General features: G+C 50.1%; 2 protein-coding genes across 2 annotated transcripts in view; both read right to left on the minus strand.

Annotated features, from left to right (window-relative positions):
* Nucleotides 1-113: 113 nt before the first annotated feature.
* Nucleotides 114-1345, minus strand: LOC6596654 (succinate--CoA ligase [ADP/GDP-forming] subunit alpha, mitochondrial). The gene has a single exon (XM_026990124.1). The coding sequence runs from the start codon at nt 1218-1220 to the stop codon at nt 192-194; it is 1029 nt and encodes a 342-aa protein (XP_026845925.1). The 5' UTR covers nt 1221-1345; the 3' UTR covers nt 114-191.
* A 6709-nt stretch (nt 1346-8054) lies between these two features.
* LOC6596653 overlaps nt 8055-27686 on the minus strand; it is an 84195-nt gene continuing 64563 nt past the window's right edge. The window contains exons 4-6 of the mRNA XM_002021955.2: nt 25091-25228; nt 11150-11438; nt 8055-11078 (exon numbers count right to left, since the gene is read on the minus strand). Coding sequence (XP_002021991.1) covers nt 9622-11078; nt 11150-11378 — 1686 coding nt within the window. The 5' untranslated portion in view covers nt 11379-11438; nt 25091-25228 and the 3' untranslated portion in view covers nt 8055-9621. The remainder of the gene's footprint in view (nt 11079-11149; nt 11439-25090; nt 25229-27686) is intronic.

Raw genomic sequence — 27686 nt, forward strand, 5'->3', positions numbered from 1 at the left:
ACGACGACTTGTGATATGAGTTTTAATGACAAGGGGATTTTGGTTAGGTATTTGTAACCATTCTAACGACCTTACAGATCCCACCTTATGGTAGCCCCAAACTCAACCATCGATTGGGCTATTGCATGTTCTTTATTTATTTGTAACTCTTGAAGGGAACCCTTAACGGAAATCTTTCTATCCTTTTGGGCCTACTTCTTGTTGCTGGAGCCGGCCTCCTCTTTCTTGGGGACGAGCTTGAGGCGCAGCATCTCCTTGTAGAGGGTGGAGCCCATGTGGCAGGGATTTTGGGACACGATGACGCCTGCCTTCTCCAGTGCTTTAACCTTGGCCGGGGCCGTGCCCTTGCCGCCGGCAATGATGGCACCCGCATGGCCCATGCGACGGCCGGGCGGGGCGGTCTGTCCGGCAATGAAGCTGACAACGGGCTTGGCCTTGCAGCCGGAGTTGTGCTGCTTGAGGAACTCGGCGGCGTCCTCCTCGGCACTGCCGCCGATCTCGCCAATGAGGATGATGCCCTTGGTCTCGGGGTCAGACAGGAAGATCTTGAGTCCATCGATGAAATTGGTGCCGTTGAAGGGGTCGCCGCCACAGCCGATGCACAGCGTCTGGCCGAGGCCGGTCTTTGTGGTCTGCTGGACGGCCTCGTAGGTGAGGGTGCCCGAACGGGAGACGATGCCGACGCAGCCGCGCTTGTGGATGTCGCCGGGCATGATGCCAATCTTGCACTGATCGGGGGAGATGATGCCCGGGCAGTTGGGGCCCAGGAGGCGGGACTTCTCCTGGCAGTTCAGCATCTGCATGATGCGAACCATGTCCACCTGCGGTATGCCCTCCGTGATGGCCACGATCAGACCGATCTCGCTCTCGATGGCCGAACGTATGCCATCGGCGGCATTGCTCGGCGGAATGAAGATCACGGTGGCGTCCGGCTTCAACTCTTTCGTCGCCTCCGCGACGCTCTTGAAGACCGGCTTGTCCAGGTGCTTGGTGCCGCCCTTCTTAGGCGACACGCCACCGACCACATTGGTGCCGTACTTCAAGGCCTCCTGCGAGTGGAAGGTGGCCTGCTTGCCGGTGAATCCCTGCACCAGCAGCTTGGTCTCCTTGTTGATCTTCAGATTCTTGGCCGTCTTGCTGTAGTCGGACTTGCCGCGCACCACACGAAGCAGCCGCGCGGGCGCCAACCAGCCGCTTGCTCGCCAATTGGACATGGTCATATCTCGTCTGTGGGGATCACGCGGAGGGGGAGTGGAGCTTGTAGAGTGTTCAGACCACTTTTCTATCGCTCTTTTATCTTTTTATCTGCGCGCTGGCTAACAAAAGAGCTCTCTGTGGTTTTTGTTGGATTTAGAGTAGAACGATCGAAACGAAGACCGAAAATGTTTGTGCTGTCTGTCGGACTACAATTTTTTGACAGGACACACAAAGACAAGTCAGTTTCGAGTGCTACCAACACTGGCGACACACTGGCGTTGTCCAGCACTAGCGGCTGCTTGGCTACATTTTTGAGAAGAGACACTCTTCAGATTTTCTGCTCAACGTATTCGTACAGGCCGCAGGATTGGAAATTACCGATTGAGGAGCATCGAAACAACTTCCCCCTTGGCTTCTTCCTGCTTCCTCCTTTGGCCGAGATGTCAGCATAAATCATTGACCGACCAGCGGCTCTGTACGTGCGGCCTGCACTAAATGACTTCATCGCAAGCAAATAAAATATCAATAACGTCAAAAGTGCAATAAATCATCGATGCCGACCCCTACCCAGACCCCGACCCCGACCCCGACCCCGAACCCGACCCCGACCCCGGCCCAGGCTGCTCCTGTTTCTGCTTCTGCTCTGTTGCTGGCTGTTGCTGGAGAAGTCTGAACAGGGAGGAGCACCTCTTATGGACTCACACTATGGCCCCCGGATTCGTTGACTGACCACCAACCCAGGAACGAAGGAAGGCAAAAAAGAAGAGCAGCACCAGCAGCACCAGCACCAGTCGGAAACATTTCATTTGACGCTGAAATGGAAAATGCAAATTGTTTGCGCGTTGCACAAAAGCATGCAAAAATAGCTCCACATCCACGTGGAGGTGGTCTCTCGCGTCGAGTCCAAGTGCAGGCCAGGAAACGGTAGCAAGAGCAGCAGTCCATTGCTCGGCGAAGTGACCCGGTGGGAAAGCGGCACTCATCGCACACGATCGCATACTGCAATCAGCCGTGCTTCAGCTTCGACTGAAGCTCTGAGCTTTAAATGAAGTCAGGGGTACATGAACTGCTTCATAGATCAATAAAAGAGCAGCAGAAGGGCAGAAGCTCAGGCTAAGAACAGTTCGCCTTCTATTTGTGACACCCAAATTTCCCATTGGGAATATCGCTACCTCCACATTTGCGCTCCATTTGCCATCCATTGGGTGTGCTCTTCTCGACCCGACATTCCTCTCCAGCTCCAACTCCTGCTTCTGCTGCTGCTGCTCGTGCTTCTGCTCTTGTGCCCATCTTTATTTTGTTCATGCTTTCATTTTTGATTGCAAACAAGAAAAATTCACGATTTGGGCGTACATTTGTCCATGTGGTGGACCGGAATATATTGTCTGTACATACAACAGCAATGTACAGTGTACAGTGTACAGTGCACGATACTATATGTATGTACCCCACTTATCCAGATGTACATGGTAGTACGAGTATGTCCGTACATGGGGGAGATATTTGCGCATTTTTTGGTGGCGCTGACAATTTGCATTTATAAATTTCGTTTTCAATTTGAATCTACCCAAAAAACACCACATCCACAGAAAGCGAAAGAGAGAGTGGCAGTGGCAGTGGCAGTGGGAGTGGGAGTGGGAGGAGTGCTCTTTCAGTGATTGTTGATTTTAATTTATTATTGTTTATTGATAAAATGTACGCATAGAATTTGCATAAATCGATAAATAATGCCCCGGCCAGAGGCGAAATTTAGATATTTATTGCATTTGTGGCTCTGGCTCTGTCCCTCCACTCCACTCCACTCCACTCCACTCAACTCCACTTCCCGATTCGTTTTGCATTTGCTTTTGCTTTTGCTTTCAATTTCCGCAGAGCGTTTTACCCAATTAACTAGATTTTGTTGCCTGTTTTGGCCATCGGATGAATGGACGATGTGGTGGTCGGGGGACGGTAGTCGGGAGCGCCAGCGGAAATGTTGTGGTCAGGCGACGATCAGAAGAGTTGACTCTGCTACCCTCGACCAGCCAGAGGACGAGCCAGAGGCACAAGTACAGTGAAGCTTATCTGTGGCCATGGACCTCTAGTGCCACTTTCAGGATAACTAATGTCGCTCATTCGCTGACTTCCACTGTGTATTTGTGGTCTTTGAAGTCCGGCGGCGGACACTACTCGTATTTCAATATTTTTGTTTTGTTGTTCTGTTCTGTTCTGTGGCCCGGACACCGAGAACTTTTGTTTATCTCTCGACACCGTCGCTAAGCATGCGACTCTCCCCGCTCCCCGCTCCCCGCTCTCCGCCTTCTCCGTTCTGCAGGGACAGCTTCTCTACGGGTTTCCCCAGCCATTTTCCACAGTCAATACAAATGGTTCTCCCGTAACCCATTCTCGGGGACTCCTCTCGTTCCGCTTTTGTTCTTTGTTCTTTGCTTTTTTCTGATTTCCGTTTTGTGTTTGGCTTCGCAGATGCAAGGGGACTCCTCGTCGAACCACTTGGCTCCATGGGGAACCCTCCTTTCTATGGTATCCCCGTACGCAGGTGCTTTGTTCGGACAGGACCTTGTTTTCTCTGGCGTTTCTTTTTTTTCAATTTCTCTGTGTGGCTTGTGGTTTCCTTTCCTTGCCTTGCCTTGTCAGTCTCTCCTCAAGCTCCGTTCCGGACCGAAGGCTGGCCCCCGGGTACGGGTCCGTTGTCGTCTTTTGTGCTGAATGTGTTCTACCCCCTCCTATTCCTCTGCTCCGTTGCACTGTGAGGCACCATCGCATCCTGCCTATGCATAATTCTTTTATCTCAACTCTGCTCCAATCTCTCGTTCCCCGTTTCGCGCTCCCCGTTGTACCCTCTTTACTATTGATGGCTTGTTTACAATGTGCCGCGCACACAACTCCCTGGCCATTTGTCTATAATTGACTAATCGACAGGGTAAAAAGGGAGCTGGAGATGGAGCAGAAGCAGAATCAGAAGCAGGAAGGGATGGAGCTGCAGTTGGAGTTGGAGTTGGAGATGGAGGAGCAGGAGGATCCCCAGGAGAAGCCGGACTCGGAGTTCGAGCTGCAGCAGTAGCTGGCGATGGGAGCGGAAAGTGTGTCACTGGCACCACTCACACTCACCGCAGTGGAGGCCGCCAGCTGGTGCTGAAGTGACAGCCGGATGTTGCCCCAAGCCCCGCACTAGGCGTGGGCTGCGGCTTTTCCAACATCCATTGTCTAGCAAAAACGGTAAAATGTGTAGCATAATTTGATCAAACAACACCATTATTGCTCTTAAAAATGTCCTTGCAGCGTGTATTCTTTAGGTTTATTGTAAGTTTCTGGCGGCTCTTGAGCGGAATCGACTACAGCCATGCAGTTACATATATTTAAAAGGGAACCCCCCACCCCAGAGCTGCCTCCTCCCTCCATCGCTCGGGTTAAAGCCACACTGGCGCTGATGCGGCTTTAAGCCTTCGCCCCAATCTGTGGCAGCTTAGCAGCCCCCAAAGAGCTGCTGTTGCTGCTGTTGCTGCTGCCAAAAGTCGAAAGCCACCCCACAAGCCCAGCCACTGGTGAGGGTGAATTGAATTAGCGTGGAATTCCGTTCTCAATTAAGCGTATAATTTCCATTGTGTGGCTCTCTGTGCATCTGTATGTGTGTGGGGCCCATTTCGATATGACCAGTGGCTGCAAATATTGGCCAGGTGTGTGTGTATGTGAGTGGGAGGTGAGGGGCTTGCGACGGGACTCGGCTGTGCGGTTAATTAGATTGCGAGTAATAATATTGCATGAGCCGGCATTCGGGCAACTGTAGCCATCAATGAGTGGGTAAGGAGAAGGGGAGAGCTGCCAGGGCCAAGCGTGTACTCAATCGTAAGGTAGGGTCGCATACACCACACACAGGCATGCCTTACCTTCTGCCTAATATGCCTTTGGGTGTAGCCAAGCCTCCTCGCAGTACAGTGCACACTTACATGTAATTAGCATTTCCTGTTTGGTTTGCCAATCTCTCACACACATATACATCCTCCCGATCCCACTCCCTCATACACACACACACACATGCGCGCACACATATAGGAAGGGTGGCCACTGGCATAATTAGACGAGTCAAAAATCAAACGCCATCTCCATTCAAATTCAAATTGAGATGAGAGCCCAGATTCAGATTCAGATTCCGATTCCGAGCTGCCAGTTGCCAGCTGTAGTTCCTGCAGTTGCAGTTGCAGTTCCACGGATGCAATGTAGAGGAGTGCATGGATGTGGACCGGACTCCAGGACCGACACAGAAAGAACTAAGCAAATATCTGTTGGCGCCGAGGCCCAGACTCAGGCCCAGGCCCAGGCACCTGCAAATACTAGTGGAATATATAGGCTACAGCTGAGGATGAATGATGATGCGGAAAAGCCTTTTCTTTCACTGAAAAAAAATCCACCGAAAACGTTCTGGGATCATACGCGCTTGATTTAGATCCCATGGAAGGTCTTCGCATGCCAATACTTTCCCAGGGTCGTAGGGATCCAGACTTTCGATCGGCATAAAAATATCAATTTCTACGTGCGTTTTCATTATTTGCAGACCGTATTTACTATCCACAAAAGATACTTCGAAACTGTTAACTTCTGAAATCCCAAAAGATACTTCAAATTTATTAAATCTTAAAATCCCTACAAGACACTTCGAAAATCGTTGCTTCTTTTATCCCCAAAAGATACTTCGAAATATGAAATATCCAATTGTGGCACAGAAGAACCAAATATGTATGTGCATAGAGCCATAGGCTATTACGAAATGGAGGTCGATTTTTGGCCATTTAATCATAAAAAAATGTAATCGCATGCCAAGCGATATACCGCTTAGAAAAAACCCAGTATTAATATTATTTTTATAGCCAAATGTTCGGGTGCGTTAGCCAAATAGAACCAGATAGCCGAAGGTCCTATTTTCTCAGGATCGCAAGGCTACAGACTGTCTATCGGATGTTCATATGTCATTGTTTCGGAATGTAACCACTGACCATGGTCTGGGGCATATTTATCCAAAGTTTACGGAAGATCCAGTCTTCAGTTTTCAGTCTGAAGAATCCACTCCGAGGCCCAATCGCTTAGATCTATGTAGATCATCTTTAACTGGGATACATAGCCACGTTACCAGAGGTCGCATTTTCCCGCAGTGTGCCAGCATCCGCCCTGGGGTTCTTTCGTCATACATGGAAATGTGGAAATTGTGGAAATGTGTGTTAACCAACAAATCAACCAAACTGACTGACCGCAGAGCATGCATTTTATGTGGTTTTTTGAGTTGTTAACGCCCCAGGACCAGAGCTCACATCCTCACACTTCCATCCATCCCCATCCCCATACCCATCCCCGCCATCCACCATTGCAGTCCTGGTGCCTGGGAGAATGCCCACCTGTGGGGATTGGCTGCTATGTAATTGCAGATTTTAATATTTAAGCCGCGGCTCTTTATCCCAGGATTTATGCGCATGCATTATAATGTCTGTTCACATTGCCATTCCATTTCAAACAGAGGAAAGAGCGATGCGGTGGGTGAAACTTTAATTAGTTTGTCAAATTTGCATGGAAATACGAGGGGACGAGAATCGTATAAAGATAGTCCTCCCCATGGATGTTGGCCTGTGCCCTTTGCACAAGTTTTTCTCGTATATTTTAATCCAATGTCCTATGCCTCTTGAGCGGAATGCAAAGTGTTAACCAACTTAACAATAAGTGTAACCTTATGGCCTCCCCATGCTCATCTGCCAGGGCAATCATAAACATCATCAGCAGCAGCAGTAGCAGCAGCAGCAACTCCATCTCCAGGGCGGCCATGTGGTGTATGTTTCCACCAGCCGAAAGGGGTACGAGTGCGGCGGTCCTGCAGTCCATAAACAGACTCCATAACAGCATTCAGGACCCATGGCCCATCTTCTCTCTTGGGTGTGCGTGCGCGTGTGTGTGGGTGTGTGTGTGTGTGTGTGTGCCATATAAATAAACATAATCGTGAAACAAGGCCAAGGAGGGCTCTGGAGGAATGAAGGAGTAGGCAACCCTAAATGCTGCGGAATTTTAATAGTTCACGTAAATGGTTTTTGTGGCGTTGGTAATGTTTATTAACCAACTTAGACTCGACGCAACGGAGAAAAGGACCTCCACGTTATGGTCCTGCTGCTGCACTGACAAAAAAAGATGCGCCTCCCAAAGAGTACAAAGAGATATTCGAGAAGATATACATATAACGAGTATGTATTTTCAATGGTTGGCGTTGCCTGAGATGCTTCATTTTGCCTGTTGCATACTCAACGAGTATCTGGTATCCTTTTCGCTCGGTGTTGGTGGCGGTGCTGCTGCTGCTGCTGCTGGTCCTCCAGTGGAGCGTGTTTAATGCTCACTTAAGTTGCGTTTATACAAATTTCTTCGCCTCTCGACTCCTGCTTTGGTCCGTCCCGGTCCCGGTCCCAGTCCCAGTCCCGGTCCCGGTCTCGGTCTAGGTCCTTCCATTTCCTGCTCCTTGGGCAACTTTTGTTAGTTGGCTCCATGGGCAGCCCCAAAGAAGTTTGTGTGCAGTGGCTTAAGGTATCCCAGCCACCCTCTCTGCCAAGTTGTGCGTAAGTGGATTCATTTATGCCCGAGAATAAATGCTTTGTTGTTTGCATTCCACGAAGTTTTGTGTCTCACGTCTTCGGCACGCTCTCCAGTCGCCTCTGCCGTGGATTCGCCTTGGACTGGGTCTGGGTCTGGGTCTGAGCTGGACGCAGTCAAGGTGCAGCCACTCAACTGGAAGAGGGAGATGAAGAGGGGGGGCAGAGGCAGCGCCTGGGGATAGGGCAAAGGGATAATCCCTTTCTTCCCCCAGTCAAAAACGAAACACCCATTGGGTTGGCTTTGGTTTTTTTTTGGAAATTTTATTCTTCAATCACTTTTCGTTTTCATATCAATTGTGTTATTAGCTACGCAAAAAAAATGAGTCAAGAAATGTTGGGGTTTTCCTTCACACGGTGTGATCCGATCTCCTTACATGGCTAAACAACTAACATTAGAGTACATTCCAGTGTGAATTACTAGGTATGTATGTATATAATATTATGTTTAATATGTATTGTGTATCTGTGTGTGTATGCATAGTAGAGTACTTTTAGTGGATGCAACATGGATGATGCGCATGCAACAGAATTTTTACACCGACTTCCACGCTCCAACAAATTGACTAAGCTGCTATTAAAAAAAAAACATACACACATACATGTGCATAGTATATAAAGTAAAAATACATAAGGAATCTGTACAGGTTAAAAAAACATAAAATACAATACAATACAATAAATGGATGGGAATAGGAATAGGAATAGGAAAGAATAATAATAATGGGATGGATATAAGGGGGGACAAACACCTCTCCTTTATCCTCTTTCCATATAGTTTTATCCGTTTCTTAGACGGCTTTATCCTTAGTTTAGGCATAGGTTTTATCTTAATGGTTTTCCGTTTAACAATTTTCCTATTTACAGTTTTACAACTCAAACTTTTGTTCTTGGTTTTCTCCCGTTCTCTTTCCATTTCGTTTTTCGTTCGCTTCTTTGCTTAGCATTTAGTGATATATGTATACGATTTTCTTTTCTTTTTATCGAAGAAGAAGAATAGGGGGCAGGCCTCCTTTTCCTATAAGGTGTGTGGCCCTTTAATTGCCTATACAACAACAATAATATCGATTCTATCCGAATGTGAAAACAAATTTTCATGAAATTCTTCATTTAATTATCAATAAACATCAGTCTTGAACTTAGTTTAGGTTTCTTTTTCTTTCTTTTCGCATAATTTTCCATCTGTATTTCTTCTGCTTCTGTTTTCTGTGGAACTCGTGAAATATCCTTAGAGTGGGCCAGGGGTCCTTTGTGACGTATCGTATGTGTGTGAGTGTGAAATCTCCAGAGAAAGGAAGGGGAATCCAGGGTTCCAGTGTTCCAGTGTTCCAGTGTTCCGGGGTTCCAGGGTTCCGGGTTTCCAGGGTGTTGAAGGCACAATTTCAAAAGTGTTTCGCTCCGCTCTCTTTCCATTACGAGTATAATGTATCTATAACTAAAACTAAACTTAGATCTGAGTCTGAGGGATAATGGAGGGGTCTTAGGATGAGCGAATGTGAGTGTGTGTGTGTGGGGCGGGGTGGGGGGACCCTTTCTATAATACAGAAATACAGATACAAGTTGAGCTCAAAACACAGAAGCGAGAGGACGGGTTCAGGAACGCAACATCAGCATCCAGCAATCGAATCTTTATCCGATATCCAATAGATGCGACCGATACGAGTATCTTCCCTCTATCTTTTCCTTAGACAAAGAACTCCTCGTTGCCCAGACTACTGTCGCCACCGGCGGCCTCGACGTACTGCGTTGCTTGCGGCATCCAGGGCCAGGACCAGCCGCCGCCATACCCGCCGCCGCCGAGGAGTCCGAATCACCGCTCCGTCGAGTGGGTGGTGGCTCCGAGGCCGCTGCTGCTGCCCGAGCCAGAGCCCAGGCCGCTGCGCCGGAAGAACCCAAGCGTGTCCAAGGCCTTAATGGTGCGCCGAATCAGCTCGTCCTTGTATTTCCAGATGGTCTTGTCCTCCACCGAGTTCTCGCGGTACTCCTCGCAGCTCTTCTTGAGCGTCTTCACGCAGTCGGCGCGATAGTGCTGCAGCTGGGCGTCCTGCGTGTCCACGGGATAGGACTTGCAGACGCCGCCCAGGCAGCTCAGCGGGAAATGGTTGTGGAGGGTGAGCACGCGCTCCGGGTCGTGGAAGCACTTGACGTACTGGTTGGGCTTCGTGTAGTTCTTGGCGCGATGCACATGCTGCAGCATGTGCATGTACTTGGGGATGTCCTTGTGCCAGCCGTGCTCGTGCTGCTGGTCGTCCAGGAAGTACACGTTCCGGAAGTTGTAGCTGTGGAAGCCGTCCGGCTTGATCTTCCGCGACTCGGGGCGCACCTTCTCCATCAGCTCCGACCAGAGGACCGCGTTGCCCTTGGGCATGATCACCTCGTCAATGTCCAGCAGGGCAATGTAGTCGTACAGATAGAGGTTCTTGTACAGGCAATCGTTGTAGGGTATCACCTCGTTCTGACGCTTGTGGTTGGTCTTCTTCGTGAGGTACAGATGCTGGAAGCCGGGGACGTTCGGCTGGCCGCCGGGCAGGGTCAGGGGGATGACCTGGACCTTGCCCTCCTGCTCGTAGTGGCTGAGGACCTTGGTGATGTTCGGGTGGACCTGCAGGTTGTAGAAGTAAATCTTGTCGGCCCCCAGGATGTTCAGCATCTCGATCCACTCGATGAGGCGCACACTCAGGTCGTCGTACAGGAAGTCCAGCCCCTTGACGCAGACGGCAAAGCCCTTCTTTTGGTCGTCGGGCGGACGGTTGTAGATCACCCGCAGATTGTTGGTCGCCGTGTCGCACTCCTTCTCCACCATCGACACGGAGCTGGGCACGACGCCGTGGAAGGGCTTCGGTATCTGGCAGGCGATCAGATACGGCTGGTAGATGCCCTGCTTGTAGTTGCCCCACTTGTTGTACCAGATGTACTTGTACTCGAACGTCTTCACGATGAACGGCTCCTTCTGGCCGTCGAACCAGAACTGGCAGTAGGTCTTCACCTTCGGCTCGATGCGGTCGATCATGCCCAGGATCCGCACCGTGGGCCCCAGCAGCGAGGTGCGCCGGATGTCGTAGTAGGCCCCGAACAGCTGGAAGGTCCCATTCGTTGTGCGCAGCGTCTGCCAGTAGATGTTGTTGAACTCCAGCTCGAAGATCGACGGATACTTGGCGCAGGTCGACGACTTCTGCTGCAGAAAGTTCTTGTTCTTGCTCCAGTAGGCAATCGGCAGCGAGGGTATCCGGGACTCCACGTCCCTCACGAGCTGATCATCGTCCATGGCTGCACAAAGATACGTATGAGAATGGAGATCCACGGCAATGGGTGATTGGGTGTTACTCTGTGGGCCTTACCTGTGCGATTGTCCACCAGTATCTCGCTGGGGTCGAAGTGGTCTGTCGTCGTGGACGTCGTCTCCGCGTACCGCATGTCCTTCTGCAGCAGTATCCGGCCGTTGAGCGGCACTTGCTGGTACTCCTGCGGCACTAGGTTCGTGCCGTGCATCTTGAACAGCCCAATGATCACGAACGACCACACGCAGAGCGAGAAGAGGATCTTCAGGATCACCTTGGAGTGGGCCATGGCGTCGGGTTCTTTTGCCTTTTGCCTCCCTTTTCGCTTACACTTTTCTGCGAGGCTTCACTGCAATGAGAAATGGGGCAAGAATTTGGCCATTAAATGGAGATTCTCTGGGAACTAAGTGGGGATCTATGTATATCCCCCCCTCCGATGGTCGTCACTCATCTTTAAATATGGCGTCGGCTATTTCCGCTTCCGTTTTGGTTTTTCCTGCCAACGCCCTGGGCGTTGACATATTTCTCCTCTCTTGAAGGCAGAGAAGCGAAAAGAGGAGCAGGAGCAGGAGTAGGTGTCTTTTTGCCTAATGGAAAACAATCTAAAAATGCCACAGAACGCTGTAGACCGCAGGAAGCCGGTGGCAGGTGGCAGGTGGCAGGCGGCAGGCGGCACAGTGGGCTTTGTGGCAGGAACAACTGGTGCCCAAAGGCAAGGACTACCAACAGAAGGAATTCTCCTGTGCATCCACCAATTAATCGCTGAATGGTTCCGTGCATTCATTCGATTTCTGCCCCCCAACCGGCTGTCATCCGTAGTTTACCCTTTAGATATTTCCGCTCTTATATTTTAGCACTCTGCTCTCTTCTGTGGCGTCTACTGTGCCCCAAGGCCAACATTTCATTTGCATTCCCTCCCTCTGGCTCTCCTTCCCCGTTGTATGTCCTTCTGCTTTGTGTGTCATTATGCCTGGCTTATGCCACCTCTGCCTAGACGATTACAAGCGGGCGGCACCCAGTGCCTCTGTCCGTGTCCGTGTCCGTGTCCGAGTCCGTGGCCCAAAGGACTCTGCGGCCACAGTTCAGGCAAAAATCTGTTTGCCTTTCTGCTGCGCCTAGTGCCTGTATCTTGTATTCTTGTGCGTGCGATGGGTGCGATTCCTCATCCAGCAGCAACACCAGCAACACCAGCCACAGCACTGTGTCTCTGGCGTTGGGGCTTTCGAATATTTATGACATGGAAGGGTAGTGCATCCTGCCTTCTTCCTTTGTCTGTGCTCTGTGTCCACTGTTCTGGGCCTTTCATTTTCTATCATTCAAGAATCCATCATTGGAGTATCCCTCATTCCCTATCTTTGCTCATTGTCTCCCAGCCTTGCCCACAGATGGAATGCCATTATCCATTATCCCTTATCCACTGCGGCCACTGATGACAGCGGGATACGAGTGCCACCACATCCTCCAAGAGAACCCTTTCCCGCGCTCCTCTCCGCTTTTTGAAGCAAATTGCATGTCCAGCTCATTTCCTTGCCACAAAGCTCCTTCTGCAGCCTCTGGTACCTTCTGTCTTCTGCCCTCCGCCCTCTACAAACACCATCCCCTCCCCCCTGCACCATCCTCCATCCTCCCTTCGCATTCAGATCGCTTTAGTTTGTTTTAGTTGAATCAAAAAGTTGTGTGTGCAACATTTGCCTGTGTGGCTGGCAGCCAGCAGCAAGCAGTCGAGAGTTTTTCCTCAAGTGTTTTCCATTTCATTTGCATGCGCCGCCAACTTTGGCACACACACGCACATGCACACGCACACAGAGGCAACAGAAACAACAGAGACACGAACTGAGATACACTCTTGCTGTGGCAGATGTTGCAACAAACAAACAACAAACAAGCTTTCAACCGAAAGGGTGAGAGTGTGCTGTGATGCCGCCGGGCTGTTGTTGCTGCACGTGAACTGTGCAGAGGAGGAGCGACTGGAGAGGGGGCCGGGGGACTGGTTGATTAACCCCCAAAAACTCTCTCGGCTTCATCTGATGAGGGAAAATCGGGTTCAAGGCACTTCGAGGCACTTGGAGTCTGCATGCTGGATCCGCCAGGGAGATGGATCATTTATCATCCGAGCAAGAGTCTTCGGCCTCCACTTCACGTACCTTCACGTTCTGGGCTTTAAAAATTCTAAGACTGAAGCCCCGAAAAACGATTTGGGTCAATTTGCCATTAAGATACGCGTCATGGCTATGCGATTATTTGCTTCTTAAAAGCCAGAACAACAGCCAAAGACAGAGCCAAAGACAGAGCCAAAGACGGAGCCACAGCCAGAGGCAGGGCCAAAGACAGGGGCAACTTCTCGTCGCTTGTTCTGGTAGTTGGCCGCCGCTGGTTGTTTGGCTCTTAATTTGCTAGGCAAAACAGGTTCGATCTGTGAATGCCGGGGCGGGTTTGTGTGTCGCACCCAGAGACGATCGAGTGGCAAGCGGTACACAAATTTTAATGATGCCTTGGCGGTGGTGCTGCTGCTGCTGCTCGGTATTCGCTATTGGGTGTTCGGTGGCTACCAAAATGGGTCAATGAGCCTCAATGACTTTTACAATGACTCCAGCGACAGAGCCAGAGGTAGAGGTAGAGGTGGAGGTAGAGTCTCTCCCCCCACCCCCCACCAAACAGCAATTAAACGGAAAACAGACCTCAAAGATTGATTTGGGATCTGGCGTTGGCTTTGGCTTTGGCTTTGGCTTGGGATTGGATTGGATCTCTTTCCCCCTCTGTCTTTCTCTGTTGGGGCTTCAGTTCAATGATCTATGGGTTCAGGCCAGCGAGCGTTAGAACGGATGGAATATCAAACGGGAATGTGCCACGCGCGGTGGACTACAGTTACAGATTGATTGGAAGACTTGATCGGAAACAGAGATCCCAGATCCGAGATGCAAGGAGCTCTTAATGGATACATCACAGCGATGTACATTCAAGATACTCTCAAAACCACTGCCAGAGAAAAGGCACAAGAAGATACTAACGTATCTCAGAGATACCTGGCCCGCCAGCCTTTCTGCTGTGAAGACCAGCCCACACTCTGTACGCCCCGACCATATCCCTTCTTCTGCTGATTCTATAATATTTGGGGATATCTGAGGAATATCCCATGCGATATAGCCCTCGCCGTCGGCCACAAACAGCAGCTAAGAATATCCATGAGATACTTGACTCCCGAGGAGGGTGAGTGTTTATCTGCGCGGCTCTTGCGGGCCTACGTAATATCTATAAATGCTGTCACATTCGGTTTACGATCATAACTCGTTTTTGTGGTGATTGTTTTTTGTGGCCCTCTGATTGATTTATGCTCGTGGCATAGAGAGAGAGAGAGATTCATTAGCATTCTATTTATAGACAGACGGGGACGTCTATTGTTGGAAGAGTGCACACTCGGCATACTACAGGTGGCACCGTCCGTCGGACAACTGCAAAGATGAGTCACCCAGAGAGGTAGCAGCATCGCAGTCGTTGGAAATCATCGTTAAATGCAAATCAGATACACATGTGTATCTATAGATGGGTGTCTGGGTCTGGGTCTGTGGCTGTGGCTGGGACTCTCCCCCCGAAGACGCCTCAAACTATTCATCCTCCATCCATCCGCTGGCCAAGACGTTGGGGCAGAGTCCGCCGAGTGCCCGAAGGCAGAGAGTGGAGCACAGACCTGGCTTGAAATTAAATTAAATGGAATGGGAGTAGAGTAAAGTAGAAAGAATCCAAATGAGTGCCGCAGCACAGCACAGCGCACAAAGTGGCACAAAGATCCGTTCGATTGCTCGCACATCACACTTCACACGTCACAGATACAGATACAGATACAGATACAGATACAGATACAGAGACAAATGTATCTGTGTGAAGACAAAGCCAACACCAACCCAAAACCAAACCAGGAAAAGTCGAACGAACGCATTTAAAATGCACGAGAAGACGCAAAGTGGCGCAAATGAACTTAAGTATCTTTCGTGTGCCTGTGTATCTTACAGATACGCTGCTGCTGCTGCTGCTGGCAGCATATGTATCCCTGTATCTGTATCTGTATCCGAATCTTCCGTTGCTGCCGCTGCGTGTGCGATTTTAATTCGCCTCACATCCTTTTATTTGCGTACGTGTGCGGCTGTGTTTCCGTGCCCCCAAAACACACACGAACAGTGCTGCTGCTGCAACACCACGTGGACCGGGGGATGGCTCCCCCTCCCCTTCCCTACCCGCCCCCACAACGATTGATAGCAAAATGATTTCTCAATATGTCGCCTAAGTTGATTTTCGGATGGCAAATGAAATTTTTGTGCTCCTGATGCTGCCGCTGCTCCTCCACCACGTTCTCGCCTCCCACAGATACATTTCGCAGACAAACACAGGCAAATTCTGAGAAAATTGAATTACAGATATTAAAGAAAATTATGGATGTACTCTGATGTATAGATCTATGGCAACGATAAGAAGCGCAACATTAACAGATACATAGATACTTCGCAAAGCGTGTTCACTGAAAAGATAGTTAAGTATCTGCCGAATTTATTCATTATTTGTGGAGAAACATGTGAAAATCTTAAGCAAATATTTGGCAGTTCTCAGACGATTTCGGATGCGCCCTCGTTCCAAGTATCTTTCACAGATATGTGCCATAAGTCAATAGGTGTCTTGTGTATCTTTCAACCTTGCAAATCTGCTCCCCAACGAGGCCCACCCCGGGGAGCACCGCACTGCTGTTAGATCGTACAAAAAGGTTGAGGAGACTCCATGCGAACCTCTCTATAAGAACGGTTTTCCCTGGCTAAAACTAAATCATTTGGGTGTCGTTCGGTGGCTTTTCCTCCGAGGGAATGGAGTACGTATCACTGTGCCACAGCGTGCCACTCGACACTATTTCTGAAGAATTTCTATCCATTTTTCTGGCTGCATTAAATTCTATTCCAACCAGCCATGCATTATCAGAGAACTTGTGCTCCCCTTGTTCCATTCCCGTCTGTTTCCACCACGTTCTATTCCCAAATGTTTCGGGCCGGGTTCTGGTCTGGCAGGCACGAACACTCGGCATATTGCCGAAAAAGAAACATTTAATTTCAATTACGAGGCAAACACCAAAAACTTGCGAATAATCACATGCACAAAATGTGTGTTCCACTGAATCGGATGCGATATCTAGATATAGGCGAGGCGGGTTCATGGCGAGGGGCTTAGGGTGGGGGGGGTTAAAGTGCTGCTGGCCTACCCATTAACCCCCACCCCCCCCACCCCATCGCAATTCGGGTCGTAATGCAAAAAGCACTCTGATTATTCGGATTATATTTTTCGCGTTGGGGCTATTTATGGCTTTAAGTGGTGCTCTGGCTGTGGTGGCGGCACACACACACACACACACACAGCAAATGTATCTCATAAATTCAGCAGCCCCCAGCAACAGCAACAACTACAACTACAGCAAAAACAATCTGCAATTGTTGTCCGTGATTTAAAATTTATAACAATTAACAGCCAAACAACCAAACAACCAAACAACCAAACAGCCAAACAATGCGGCAAATTGTCAAAAGACATGAAACGGGACGGGCGATGGCCAATATGCAAATTGAAAAAAGGGCCCCCAATGCCTGCCCCCCTGCCGCCCTGCCGAACTGCCGCCCTGCCGAACTGCCGCCCTGCCCCCGTCCGTGTGCTCCTGCCGCAGCAGCAGTTCTGTGTGCCGCAACATGCCGCAATACAAATGGGGCACTGGCCACGCCCACACGCCCCACCCACTACTACGCCCACAGCGGATGGCCCTTGTCCATCCACCAAAATGTTAATAATGCAGAATGGCCGGAGAAGCGGGGACCGAGACGCGGTGGATGGGCCCAAAAGAACTGCGGCACCACTCCAGACTCACGTTGAGATACTTTTGCCCGCATCCGCAGGATACTCATCCTCAGGAAGGCGGCGAGGAGCCATGGTCGGAGGGGCAAGCACTACTGCAGCAGAAATTCATTCATGAATGTCAGGGGCCATATGATTCGGGGATTCGAAGATTCCATTTGCCAAATAAACGAGCACTGGCGTGGAGTCTATAAGTCTATAAGTCCACATATATCTCCTCTTGACCAATGTTGAGGTGTAGACTAATAATCATACGAGCATAGAGGAGTGTCTCCTCTGCAGGAAACCCAAGCAACATTGGTGGCAAATAGAGGTTATCCGTTCATGGGCTTTGGGTACAGGTACTATGTTTGGGAGATGAAGATCTATTGTGGCTACCCTGCAGAACCCTGCTCCTAGACCGCTCACTTCTACAGGGGCCAACGTCTCCAAGAGTCTCCCAATCTGATCGATCAGATAATACTCTCAGATATGCACTCTTTTCTTATGTCATTTCTGTTCTATTATGTTATCTTTGTTCCAGGAATACCTTTCGATCTCTTCCTTTCTGGAGTAACTATCATTCTTGACCTGTTTCGCCTATCTCTTACGTTTGCTTACGTTACGTGTAAGCGTGGGCGTGGGCGTGGGGAGGCATGCTACTTGTGTGGCTGCTGTTGCGATAAGTACCACCCACCCGTCCATCCACCCACGACACCCCCCCACAAGTAAGTGGCGTTCCACGTCGTACGATTGGATGCTGTAGCTGTAGAGCTGTAGAGCTGTTGGATGTATCTGCAAGATAGTTGACATTACGTGACTGCTGATAAATTACGTCAGCTGCTTACGTAACCGAATAATGCCAACAATTGCCGCAAAGAGAGGGATATAGGGAGGGAGCGAGAGGCAGAGGCAAAGCGCACGACAATTCCTTGACCCACAGCACATCTTGCCTCCCTCCGCCCGCCTGCTCCTACCACAACTCCTCGTGCAAGTATCTGCATCTCGTATCTTTTGAGTTGTATCTGTAGCTGTAGCTGTAGCTGTAGCTTTAGCTGTGACTGTGTGGCGCATCTTCTTCTCCGACTGCTTCTACTGCTTCTACTGCTTCTACTGCTGCTGCTGCTGCTGGTAACCCATTATGGCAATTTGCAGGGGGAGCAGCATCAACTCCTCCACACACACACCCACACATGTGGCAGTGTGGCAGCGTGGCAGCGTGGCAGCGTGGCAGGGGCACACACAGCAACGCAAACGCAATTGGGAAACAATTTCAACGAGAAGCAAATCAACGTTTATCCCGAGACAAAACCCCCAAAAGCCCGGGAAATCGAAAGGTGCAAGGCCGATGAGCAGAATACCCTAAAATATCGGTTTTCGCCAGAGAAAATGGCATGCAGCAGCGCTCCTCGGTCGGTTCTGCCTGTAATATTTGTAGTCAGAATGGTATTTGTAATTCCATCTGTAAATGCACATATCCCTGGCTCTTCTTTCCTGTGTTCCTGTTTGCTACGCGTCCCGCAGAAGCGCCCATCGGTAGGTAATCCCTTCAATATAGTTTCTGTAGTTCTATTCGAAGTGAGATCATCATCTATTCAACAGTGCCTCTCGGTGTTAATTTCTACAATAAATTCAGAGAATCTATAGCTATAGCTATTCCATCTGTTCCATCACCTGTTTCCATGTCAGGCGGATAGATATAGGGATTCCATCCCTTCCTATCGAATGGGACTCGCCTCACCGCAAAAGGGTATTCCATGTGCTGAAAAAGTGCAAAAAAGCTGAGGAAAAACGTTGGGCCGCACGTTGTCTATAAATGCGACACGAAATGTTTAGCTTTGGCTGTTGCATGCCACTGAAATCAGTGCTGGGAACATGCAACATGCAGCACAGCAGCAGCCCAAAGACTTGCGAGAGGAGAGTCCGCCCTCTTGTCTGCGGGGCGGAGAGTCGGCGACGGAGACTCGGCAGAGAGTCGTTGTGGACTCTTGCGTATTTGATTTTCTTGTCACGTTCCAGCTAACAACATAAGGAAGCAGTCAAATGCTAGGCTGGTGGCATGGTGGCACGGTGGCATGGTGCCTGTCTGACAGTCGTCGAGTCTCAGTCTGAGTCGTCCCCTGAGCGACAGTCGCTCCTCGCTCCTCGCTCCTCGCTCCACGCTCCTCCCTCCTCCCTTCAGTGGAGTAGAATCGCAGTCTCGAGGTCTCTTTTGCGAGTTGTCAACGGCATTTGAATGACGCATACAGAAAGGGACACGGCAAAGACAGACAGACAGACAGAGAGACAGAGAGACAGACACATGGCGTATCTGTAAGTTCTCGTCTCGCTGTCAGTCATTTGGGCTCTGACTTTGATTGCAATGCGCCAAGGATGCTGCTGCTGCTGATGCTTCCACTGATGCTTCCACTGATGTATCCACCGACAGTTTGTCCCACTGCAGGTTCCAGTGCCATCCTCCGTTCAACATGCAACGTGCAACGTGCAGCAGGCAACGCTTCAGCTAACATTTGCCGAAAATTGTCAAGACGCTGTGTGTGACATGCGGGAGAAATGCTGTGGGGGGGGGAGGGGGATAGTGGGGCAATGAACGAATCTCCCCCTCTCTCTCCCTCCCCCTGCCATGCCTCTGCCGCTTAATGTGGCGGCAATAAGTCAATAGATTCCGTTCTTCTGCGGCAGGTGCTAAGCCCCCTCGGGCGCCAGCAGCATCAGAAGGGCGGGGGCTGGGCGTTACGTTCTCTATTGACGTGAGACAATTACGTGAACAAATTGCAAAATACTTGTCTGCAAAATCGCAGGAATGCAGCGAACGATGGCAGCGGCTGTGATAGCGACATGTGATAGGCGTCCGCCGATTGCTTCGATTTTTGATCACGATTACGCCACGTAAGAGAATGACGTTGGGACGCACTACGTGACGTTGAAATTAAATTATTATTGTAGTCCTGGAGGCAGTCCCTATAATTAAGCGCTTGAGCGGGGGACTCCCGGGAGGACCCCCGTTTGTGGTGTTTTCCATTCGTTGGCTCGCAGGCGTGCCATGAAATGTTGTGGTTACTATCTCTGTCCTTGGACACTTTCTTTGGATGCATTTGGCTCTTGCTTATGCGTTGTTACCCGTTTTCCTGGCTGCATTTCATGCATGTCATCATACTTGTAGAGCAGTGAATCCGATCGCTCAGGCTGCGAACTGTATTGATCCTTGATCTATCTGCTCATTCCTATTCGGATCCAATTGAATCTTCAGAACAGCCATGGATGCGACAAGTGCCTCAGGGGACGCAGGATGCGACTCATTGGGATCTCCTCGGCCGTCTTCAGGTGGCATCAGGGTAGGAGACAGGGTACGAGACATCCAAGACCTTGAGATGCTTTCGGTACCGACATAATCCTGGATCCTCTTCGGGAAGAACTAGATGAGCTTCACGGTATTTTGCGTTCTAGACTCTTGTTTGCCGAAGAACGGAGCGGAGTTCACCCACAGACTAATTGAACCAATCGCTGATTCGCTCCTCTCTGGGATCCTTGATGACACAGCAAAAGATCAGATCCCCGATTCCAATGGTATCCACGCATTTCAGGAAATCCACTGCGAACAGCCTCGTTTGCCGATCGCCAGCACAACCATGAAAACGAGAACGATAGACAGACACGAAGGTGGCATTGCTCTTCGGTTCAGCAGAACGATTAATAGAGCCGCGTTGTCCAACGAGCACGAAGTGGTAGCACTGGCAGATTGGCAGCACTGGCCGTATGCCAGTATGGCGAGAACTATTTGCAAGACTATTTTTCGCTTAATTAGTGTACAGTCACAACAAAATGCACTACGCAACGTAGGAAAAATACGTAAAGTAACATAAGGCACTGTCCTAATGACAAGCGAATGCCTTTTAATTGCCAAAAACAATGAATTCAGGGAGAAATGGCACCGTGTGACACTACCACGCAAATGGAAGCCATTTCGTTTATCGGTGAGAGAGAAGCGCCAACAAAGACAGTGGCAGGAGAGCTAAGAGCTCAGAGCACACAGCAACAGCAACAGCAAAGGGGGGGCTGCACCTCGCACCTCTCACCAAAAGGCACACCCCGTTTTGTGGGGCCAGCACTGCTCCCCTCCGCGCCTCCGTGGCAGGGGGCAGGCGCGCGTCTGTGAGCGAAGTTCCCTTCTTTTGAGGGTCCGGCAGAGATCCTCCGCTGAAGTCCAGTTTCGGTTCATTTTGAGTTTTCATCTTGGAAAAGTTTTGTGGCGGAGGCGGAGGCGGAGGTGGAGGCGGAGGCTGTGTTCGGGTCTTACTTTTCTTTCATTCTTGGTTGCGGGCTCGGCTTTGGCGCTGCCTTTGTAGCCCGCGTGTCAGGCACAGTGGAACGGGGTGGCATGGGGCGCAGAAAGTGAGGCATGGGGCACACCAACAGTAAGCCACCGAGCCGACCGCCCGCTCTCCTTCCCTCCTTTCCGTGCAATTTGCATATGGAATTTATGCTTTTGATGGCAACGATGGCGATGCCCGGACCCAAAGTCAACTGCATGTTAATGAAAGCCAAATGCAAAAGCAACCTACCATCCCATCGCATCCGCCAGGCGGCAGCATCAGCAGGGTCCCCCTGCCACCTTCTGCTGCGCCTTCGTCTGCAAGCAAACTGCTGCCCCATGCCCCATGCCCCACCATTGCTGCATTCTGCCTGACCCACGACGCGACTTTGTCATGCCGCCATGCATATTTGAAAAGCGAAACAGAACAGAAAAGTTCAAGGATTGCAGCGGCCGTCGTTGTCGTGTCGTGAGCTTAGATTATGTGCAGATTTCAGGTAACCCCAAAAGGCAGCAAACAGAAACAGAAACAGAAACAGAATCGGGGGCACTGAGGCACGGATGAGCGTAAGGAATGCCGCACACAGAAAATGCTGGCCAAGGAAGGATGCAGAAACAAGAGCTTCAGGCTCTACAGCGGCAGAGAGTTTCTAGACGGCAGTTCCAGTACAAAAAGCATGTCGTGTGCGTGACAAAGTCTCCCCGACTAGGGCTATTGCTTTGTATTTACTTGTTGTGGATCACTTCATGGGAATCTTTGGGAAAAAAGCTACAACGAGGGCATCTTACGAGTGAATGCCAGAGTTGAGTGCATCGATTCCTCGAAACAATCGAAACAAGAGCAACCATCGAGTGGCACCACAAGGCAGCAGAGCAGATCTGCCGCAACGTTTGACATTTCTTAGAACCTTTTAGTTGCGACCAATTGTGGCCAACCAACCAGTCTCAGACCTCTCTATCTGCCACTCCATTCCACGTCCAGTGTCCAGTGTCCAGTGTCCACGTCCACGTCCACGTCCAGTGTCCACTGGCGATCAAAGCGGAGCGCAGAGACCACCCACCCCCGCAACGGAGTGCTGGGTACTGGATGGAGTTTTGCCTTTCACTTGCTGCCAGCTCCATGCCCCATGCTGCAAGCTGTGGCCGCAGAGCCACAAAACCATGCAAAATGTAACGGGCCATGGAAGTCGTTCGTCACTTGACGACAAACATCCAATTAAGCCATAAAAATCTTAATTTAATTATTTGCCACACGAACAAAAAGAGGGGCAAGAACCCCAGAAAGAGAGAGAGAGAGAGAGAGAGAGAGAGGGATTCACAGAGAGCGTACTGCACTCCGGAGATGCGAGTCGGGATGGAGTCGTCTCGCAGCTGCACTGCCATTCGGCGTTTTGCCATTCACAAACTGCACTCACATTCGCATTTGCTGCAGCAGCCGCAGCAGCAACTTCAACTCCGATGACGACAACAAACGACAACGATTTATGGTGGCCGGTTTTTCTTCATTTAGGCTTCAAACTCCAGCTCCCAGCTCCCTGCTCCCAGCTCCAAGAGCCAGCCCCCGGCAAGCAGCGGCAAGAAGCAGTCGAGCGAGCGAGCAGCAGGCATGATGCATTTTTCATGAATTAGTTCGCATATAAAAGTCAAATGCAGTCCATGGCCTGCCATGCCGTGGAGGAAGGAGGGCAGGAGGAGAAGCAGCAGCAGCCGCAGCCGCAGCAGCAGCAGGATGGGGGGCAACGACTGGAACTGGAGCTGGAGCTGGAGCTGGAGCTGTAGCTGCTTGCTGGAGGCGCATAAACAGATTTTGTGGCAGAAACACAGCCACAGCCACAGAAACAAGAAACAAGAAACAACAAATTCAAGCCGCACAAAAAAATGCAAGCAAACGAGCGGCAGAGAGGGAAACTGAAAGGAGTTTTTGGCGAGCAACCAAATCAGAGATGGTCGCGTGAGGGCACGCAAATATCGTATACAGACAGAGGATTTCCTGAGAGGGGGGCCTACCGCAAGAGCCTGCTGAAACCGATCTGGGGATCCTATTACTGAACATATTTTGGAGTGGATTTCACATGGAATCCACAGTATTCGAAAGCTGAACTCACGCCAGAGTTGACTCCTTTCGAACCTTGGGAATCTCTTCCAATACGACTCAAAGGCAAAAAGATGACTGAGAAACGAAATGACTGAGGCCTGAGACTGGGAGCCCCGACTCACTGGAGGCTACTTTGAAGGAGTTCAAGACTATATCACATGGAGTAGCCCATGGAGCATCCCGCTCGTGTCACGAGCTCATCTCCAGCTTAGGCGACGGCACTGCCTGTGCCAGTGGCACCTGCCCCTGTTGATTTTTCGCTGCATAATTAATGAAATGAAAGCAGCTTGCCCCACGCTCCCCACGCTCCCCATGCTCCCCATTACCTCCTGTTTGTCCGCTGTCTAGGCCATAAATTAGATGATGCATGAGTCGAGTGTCAGTGTGTGTTTGCTCGGGGCGGGGAACAATGGACAGAGCGGGGAGCCTGGGGAGCCTGGGGAGACCCGGGAAGACCCAGGGAGAGAGATAATGTGCAGCCGATAATGCGAATGGGCCCCGGGCAACGTGTGGCAGGGTCAGCGGCTGTGCTATCCCCCCAAAAGACCAACGCCAACAGATAAAAGATAAAGAAATCAAAGAGAACGAAACACCGAAAAACTCCGACCCAAAAAAACCAAACAGGACCTGCACAATACAGCAGCCATTCGAAAGGCTGCCGTCAGCGTTATAAACCGAAACGTTTAATGCGAGGGGAGGCAGCAGCACGAGCAGCACGAGCAGCAGCATGTTGTATGCCCCTTGTGCCCCCTTGATGTGCTGTTGCTTGATGTCCAGATTGTTGCAGGATTGTTCATTGTGTGTGTGTGTGTGTGTGTTGTGTGTGGGATGGATGCTTGTTGTTTTGGCAGCGACCGTCGGGAGGGGGAGTGGATGATGTGTGCCCGTTGGCCATTTCATGGGCTGCCACTTGAGAGCAGGAGACCGGAAAGGAACGGACAGGAAAGGGAGGGAATCGGAGCGGGGTACCGGGGTGCAGGGGCACCGGGGTACCGGGGTAGTGCACACTGAACGGAACATTGAACAACTTAAAATACAATAAATAGGCTTAAATATTATATATATTTGATAAGAAGAGATTTTCGGGATTCTGGAATACAATCCACCCACAAAAGGGAGCATCCGGCAAACATTGGAACAATGAGAGGGAACCAATGGAATGGAACACCAAATGTTATGCATTTTCAAAGAGGGAATCCATAGAATGGAACAAAAGTGCACCGGAACAATTGAGAGAGAGAGAGGGGGGAGAAATTACCTCAAGAACAGATACATCGAAACGTTTGTATCGGTGAAACCTAGAGAAATCTGTGTCTCTTTTTCTTGAATCCCATCCCACATTCCACGCGATAAACAAGGAAACAATCTTGGCCCGATCTTCCACGAGATAATATACGATTACAGAAGCAGACAAGAACTATGCGTCAGACGGACGACCTTGGGGCTGTTTCCATCTTCTCAAGATTATGGCATCTGAGGCTCTTTCTCTGGCTTGATATCTATGAAATCTCGCTGGTGGATAAGATAAAGATAAGAGACCTGCTGTTCCAAGAACTAGATTAAATATTCTTCCACTCTCCCAAGCAAAAAGTGTCTTTCGACAGTTTTGTCGCCTGCCGTTCCAAAACGCAAGGCTCCTGTCAGCGACATCGTACCGTCGTGGACCCTGCCCTGTATCCCTGTAGCCCGCCCTGAAGATTGGATTGGATTGGCTTTGGCGCTTGGACCATGGGCTTACCTGACGAATGCGCTTCTCCTCGTTGGCAAATGGTGCCACACGGTGACCAGACGGGACGGCAACGACGTGGACTGCTGAGGACCGCTCGGACTGCTGCTGCTTCTTTGAAGGCTGCTTCTGACGTGGCGACTGCTGTGGCTGTAAGAAAATAAAACAAAGGCAAAGCGGTTCTTGAGATGGGGCTGGGAAGGCTGTAAAGGCTGCTAGGGGGATATCCAATGTAGACTTTATTTAAAAGGACTTAAAGACGACAAAAGGAGAGCGAGGAGGCTGGGTCTTGGGAGTCTTGGGAGAAGTTGCGAAAACATTGTCTCGGCTTTTGGCCTGGGGTTTTTGGTTTACCTCTAAGCTCATTAATTTTATTTGCCTCTTGCGGCGGTGGCACCAGCAACGGCAACGGCAACGGCAGCAACTGCTGTTCGTTCGTGTCTCGAGTGCTGCCCTCCACAGAAAGATACAAATTGAAAGCACGCACAGATACGCGGATACATTTCGAGGAGAGACAATCGCATATGCAAACGAGTATGGAGAATACCTGAATACCCACAAAAGAAAGGACATTAAGCGGAAGAGACGCTGCTCAGCCGCAGACCGAAGTGACCTGCTGCATGACCGAGGACCGTGCGACCGAGGAGTGCTATTGCAAGACGCTCTATGCCAGAATGTTTACGTATTTAAGAGCTGTTCCCCCCGTTGCTGGATCTAAAGGAACAGAGGGAGGGTTCCTGTGGTTCGCTTCCGTGCGGCCTTCAGTGCTTCAGTGCACACTCACACTCGTACACTCGTACTCATAAGCTACAGATACAGAGATACAGCGATACAGAGATACAGTCATGTGTGGGCGTGCTCGTGGAAATGTGGTTCAAGGTTTTTCCACGGTTCGCGACAAAAAGTGAAAGTGAATTATTAAAAACAATTGCAATTGGCGTTGATAAAAGTGCACACGGCATACACGGACACAGACACAGACACACGGCTACCGCGTGCCCCAGTGGTCGATAATGGAAATTTCTGCCCAGAGCCGGCGCTGCAGCCACGGACACGGGCAGGGGAGTGCTCGCTGGGGATCCCCTGAGTGGATATCGCACAAGGGGCACTTTTCCGGGGGCTCTGTCGGCGGACAAGTGTCGAGTGAGCGGCCATTAACTGGAGATCTCTTAAGATGTCCCCAGGTTGGGGCTTTTCGAAAGGGTTTTCCGCATTTTACTTTTAGGGAGATTTTTTAGGTAGAAAAGCTGTTGCTTCTTCCATGAAAAGTGAAAAAGTGATTTCTTTCCCATCTTCTGTCTAGGGGCTCCTGTTCTTTGATTAATGATTGGTCGGACAAGTGCAACACGCGCTGCTTCCCTACTTCTTTGCCGAGCAAAAACAATGTCAGTCGGTCTGTCTGTCAGCAGCATCCGTGGTCCATGTTTTGCGTCCAAAAATAAACTTTCTTGTGGGTCCACAGAGGGACAGAGGGCGGGCCATGATTTATGTCATTTTATTTAATTTTAATTGAAAAACTTGCACTCCAGACGAAACACCAGACACACAAAAAAACCCGAAAAGCTGCTGCACCAAAAGCCAAATATAATTAAAATGGCATTTAAAATGTTCTCCTCCTCAAGGATACACATAAGTACAGTGCCGGTACAGACCGCCCTCCGTCCCCTGGAAGCCACACCCATGGCCATGGGACAAGGACAAGGACACGGACACGGACACGGACAAGGAAATGTGAATAAATATCAAGACAAAGGCACCGGCACACGCCGCAAATGCAAATGTGGGAATGACTTTATTATTAAATGGAGCTCTCCCCTGTTTGTATTCTGTTTTGGCAAATAATAAAAGATACTCTCTGCCACTTTCTGGGGCAGCAAATCATGTTGCCAACTGCATTCGGTGGCAGCGCCTCCGCTCATATAAATATATGTGTGACAAATGCAAATGATGTTGCCACAGAGCGAGTGGAGCGGGGCGATTATGAACTCCAAGAGTCCAAGAGTCCAAGAGTCCAAGGGTCCAAGAGGCGCAGCAGCAGTCTATGAAAAGCAGTCAACAGTCGCAGGAGTCGCCGGAGTCGCCTGCCGCACAGTGGGGAACGCCCAAAGGAAAAACCTTGGTCCAAGTATCGCTGCTGGAATTTCCTTTGACCTCTCTCTTTCGCTCTGGACTCTGGCTAGAGCTGCAGCTACAGTTCATGCCACATTCCCCCCACCGTGCCACAACTGGAGCAAAAAAAAAACCTAGAGACACAGACACAAAACGCCATAAATCATGCGGCAACAACATAAAAAAGCAGTGCATGTTTGTGTGTGTGTGTGCCACAGACAACAAGCAACAGAAATATGGTAACAAATGGGAAAACAACTAGAAAAAAAGGTAGGCTAGTCTTTGGAGGGGCTACGCCGATGCTGGGAATACCCTTCTCCCTTTCGAGCATATTCTATCGTACTTCATGGGAATACTCGCTACTCGCTGCTCGCTGCTCGCTGATTCGTTACTCGTTACTTCTTAGTGAAGATATTACTCGCAACTGCTTCTTCACGAATGCTGCAGCATGGTAGAATCATTTGAGTGCGCTGCGATTTGAGTGCTTTAATTGCATTAA

This window comes from Drosophila persimilis, unplaced genomic scaffold (assembly GCF_003286085.1).
Source record: "Drosophila persimilis strain 14011-0111.01,24,50 unplaced genomic scaffold, DperRS2 tig00000520-arrow-pilon, whole genome shotgun sequence".
Lineage (NCBI taxonomy): Eukaryota > Metazoa > Arthropoda > Insecta > Diptera > Drosophilidae > Drosophila > Drosophila persimilis.

Bases quoted from the DNA above. Each gene is read 5' to 3' on its own strand.
- LOC6596654 (XM_026990124.1), bottom strand. From the start codon at position 1,220: ATGACCATGTCCAATTGGCGAGCAAGCGGCTGGTTGGCGCCCGCGCGG.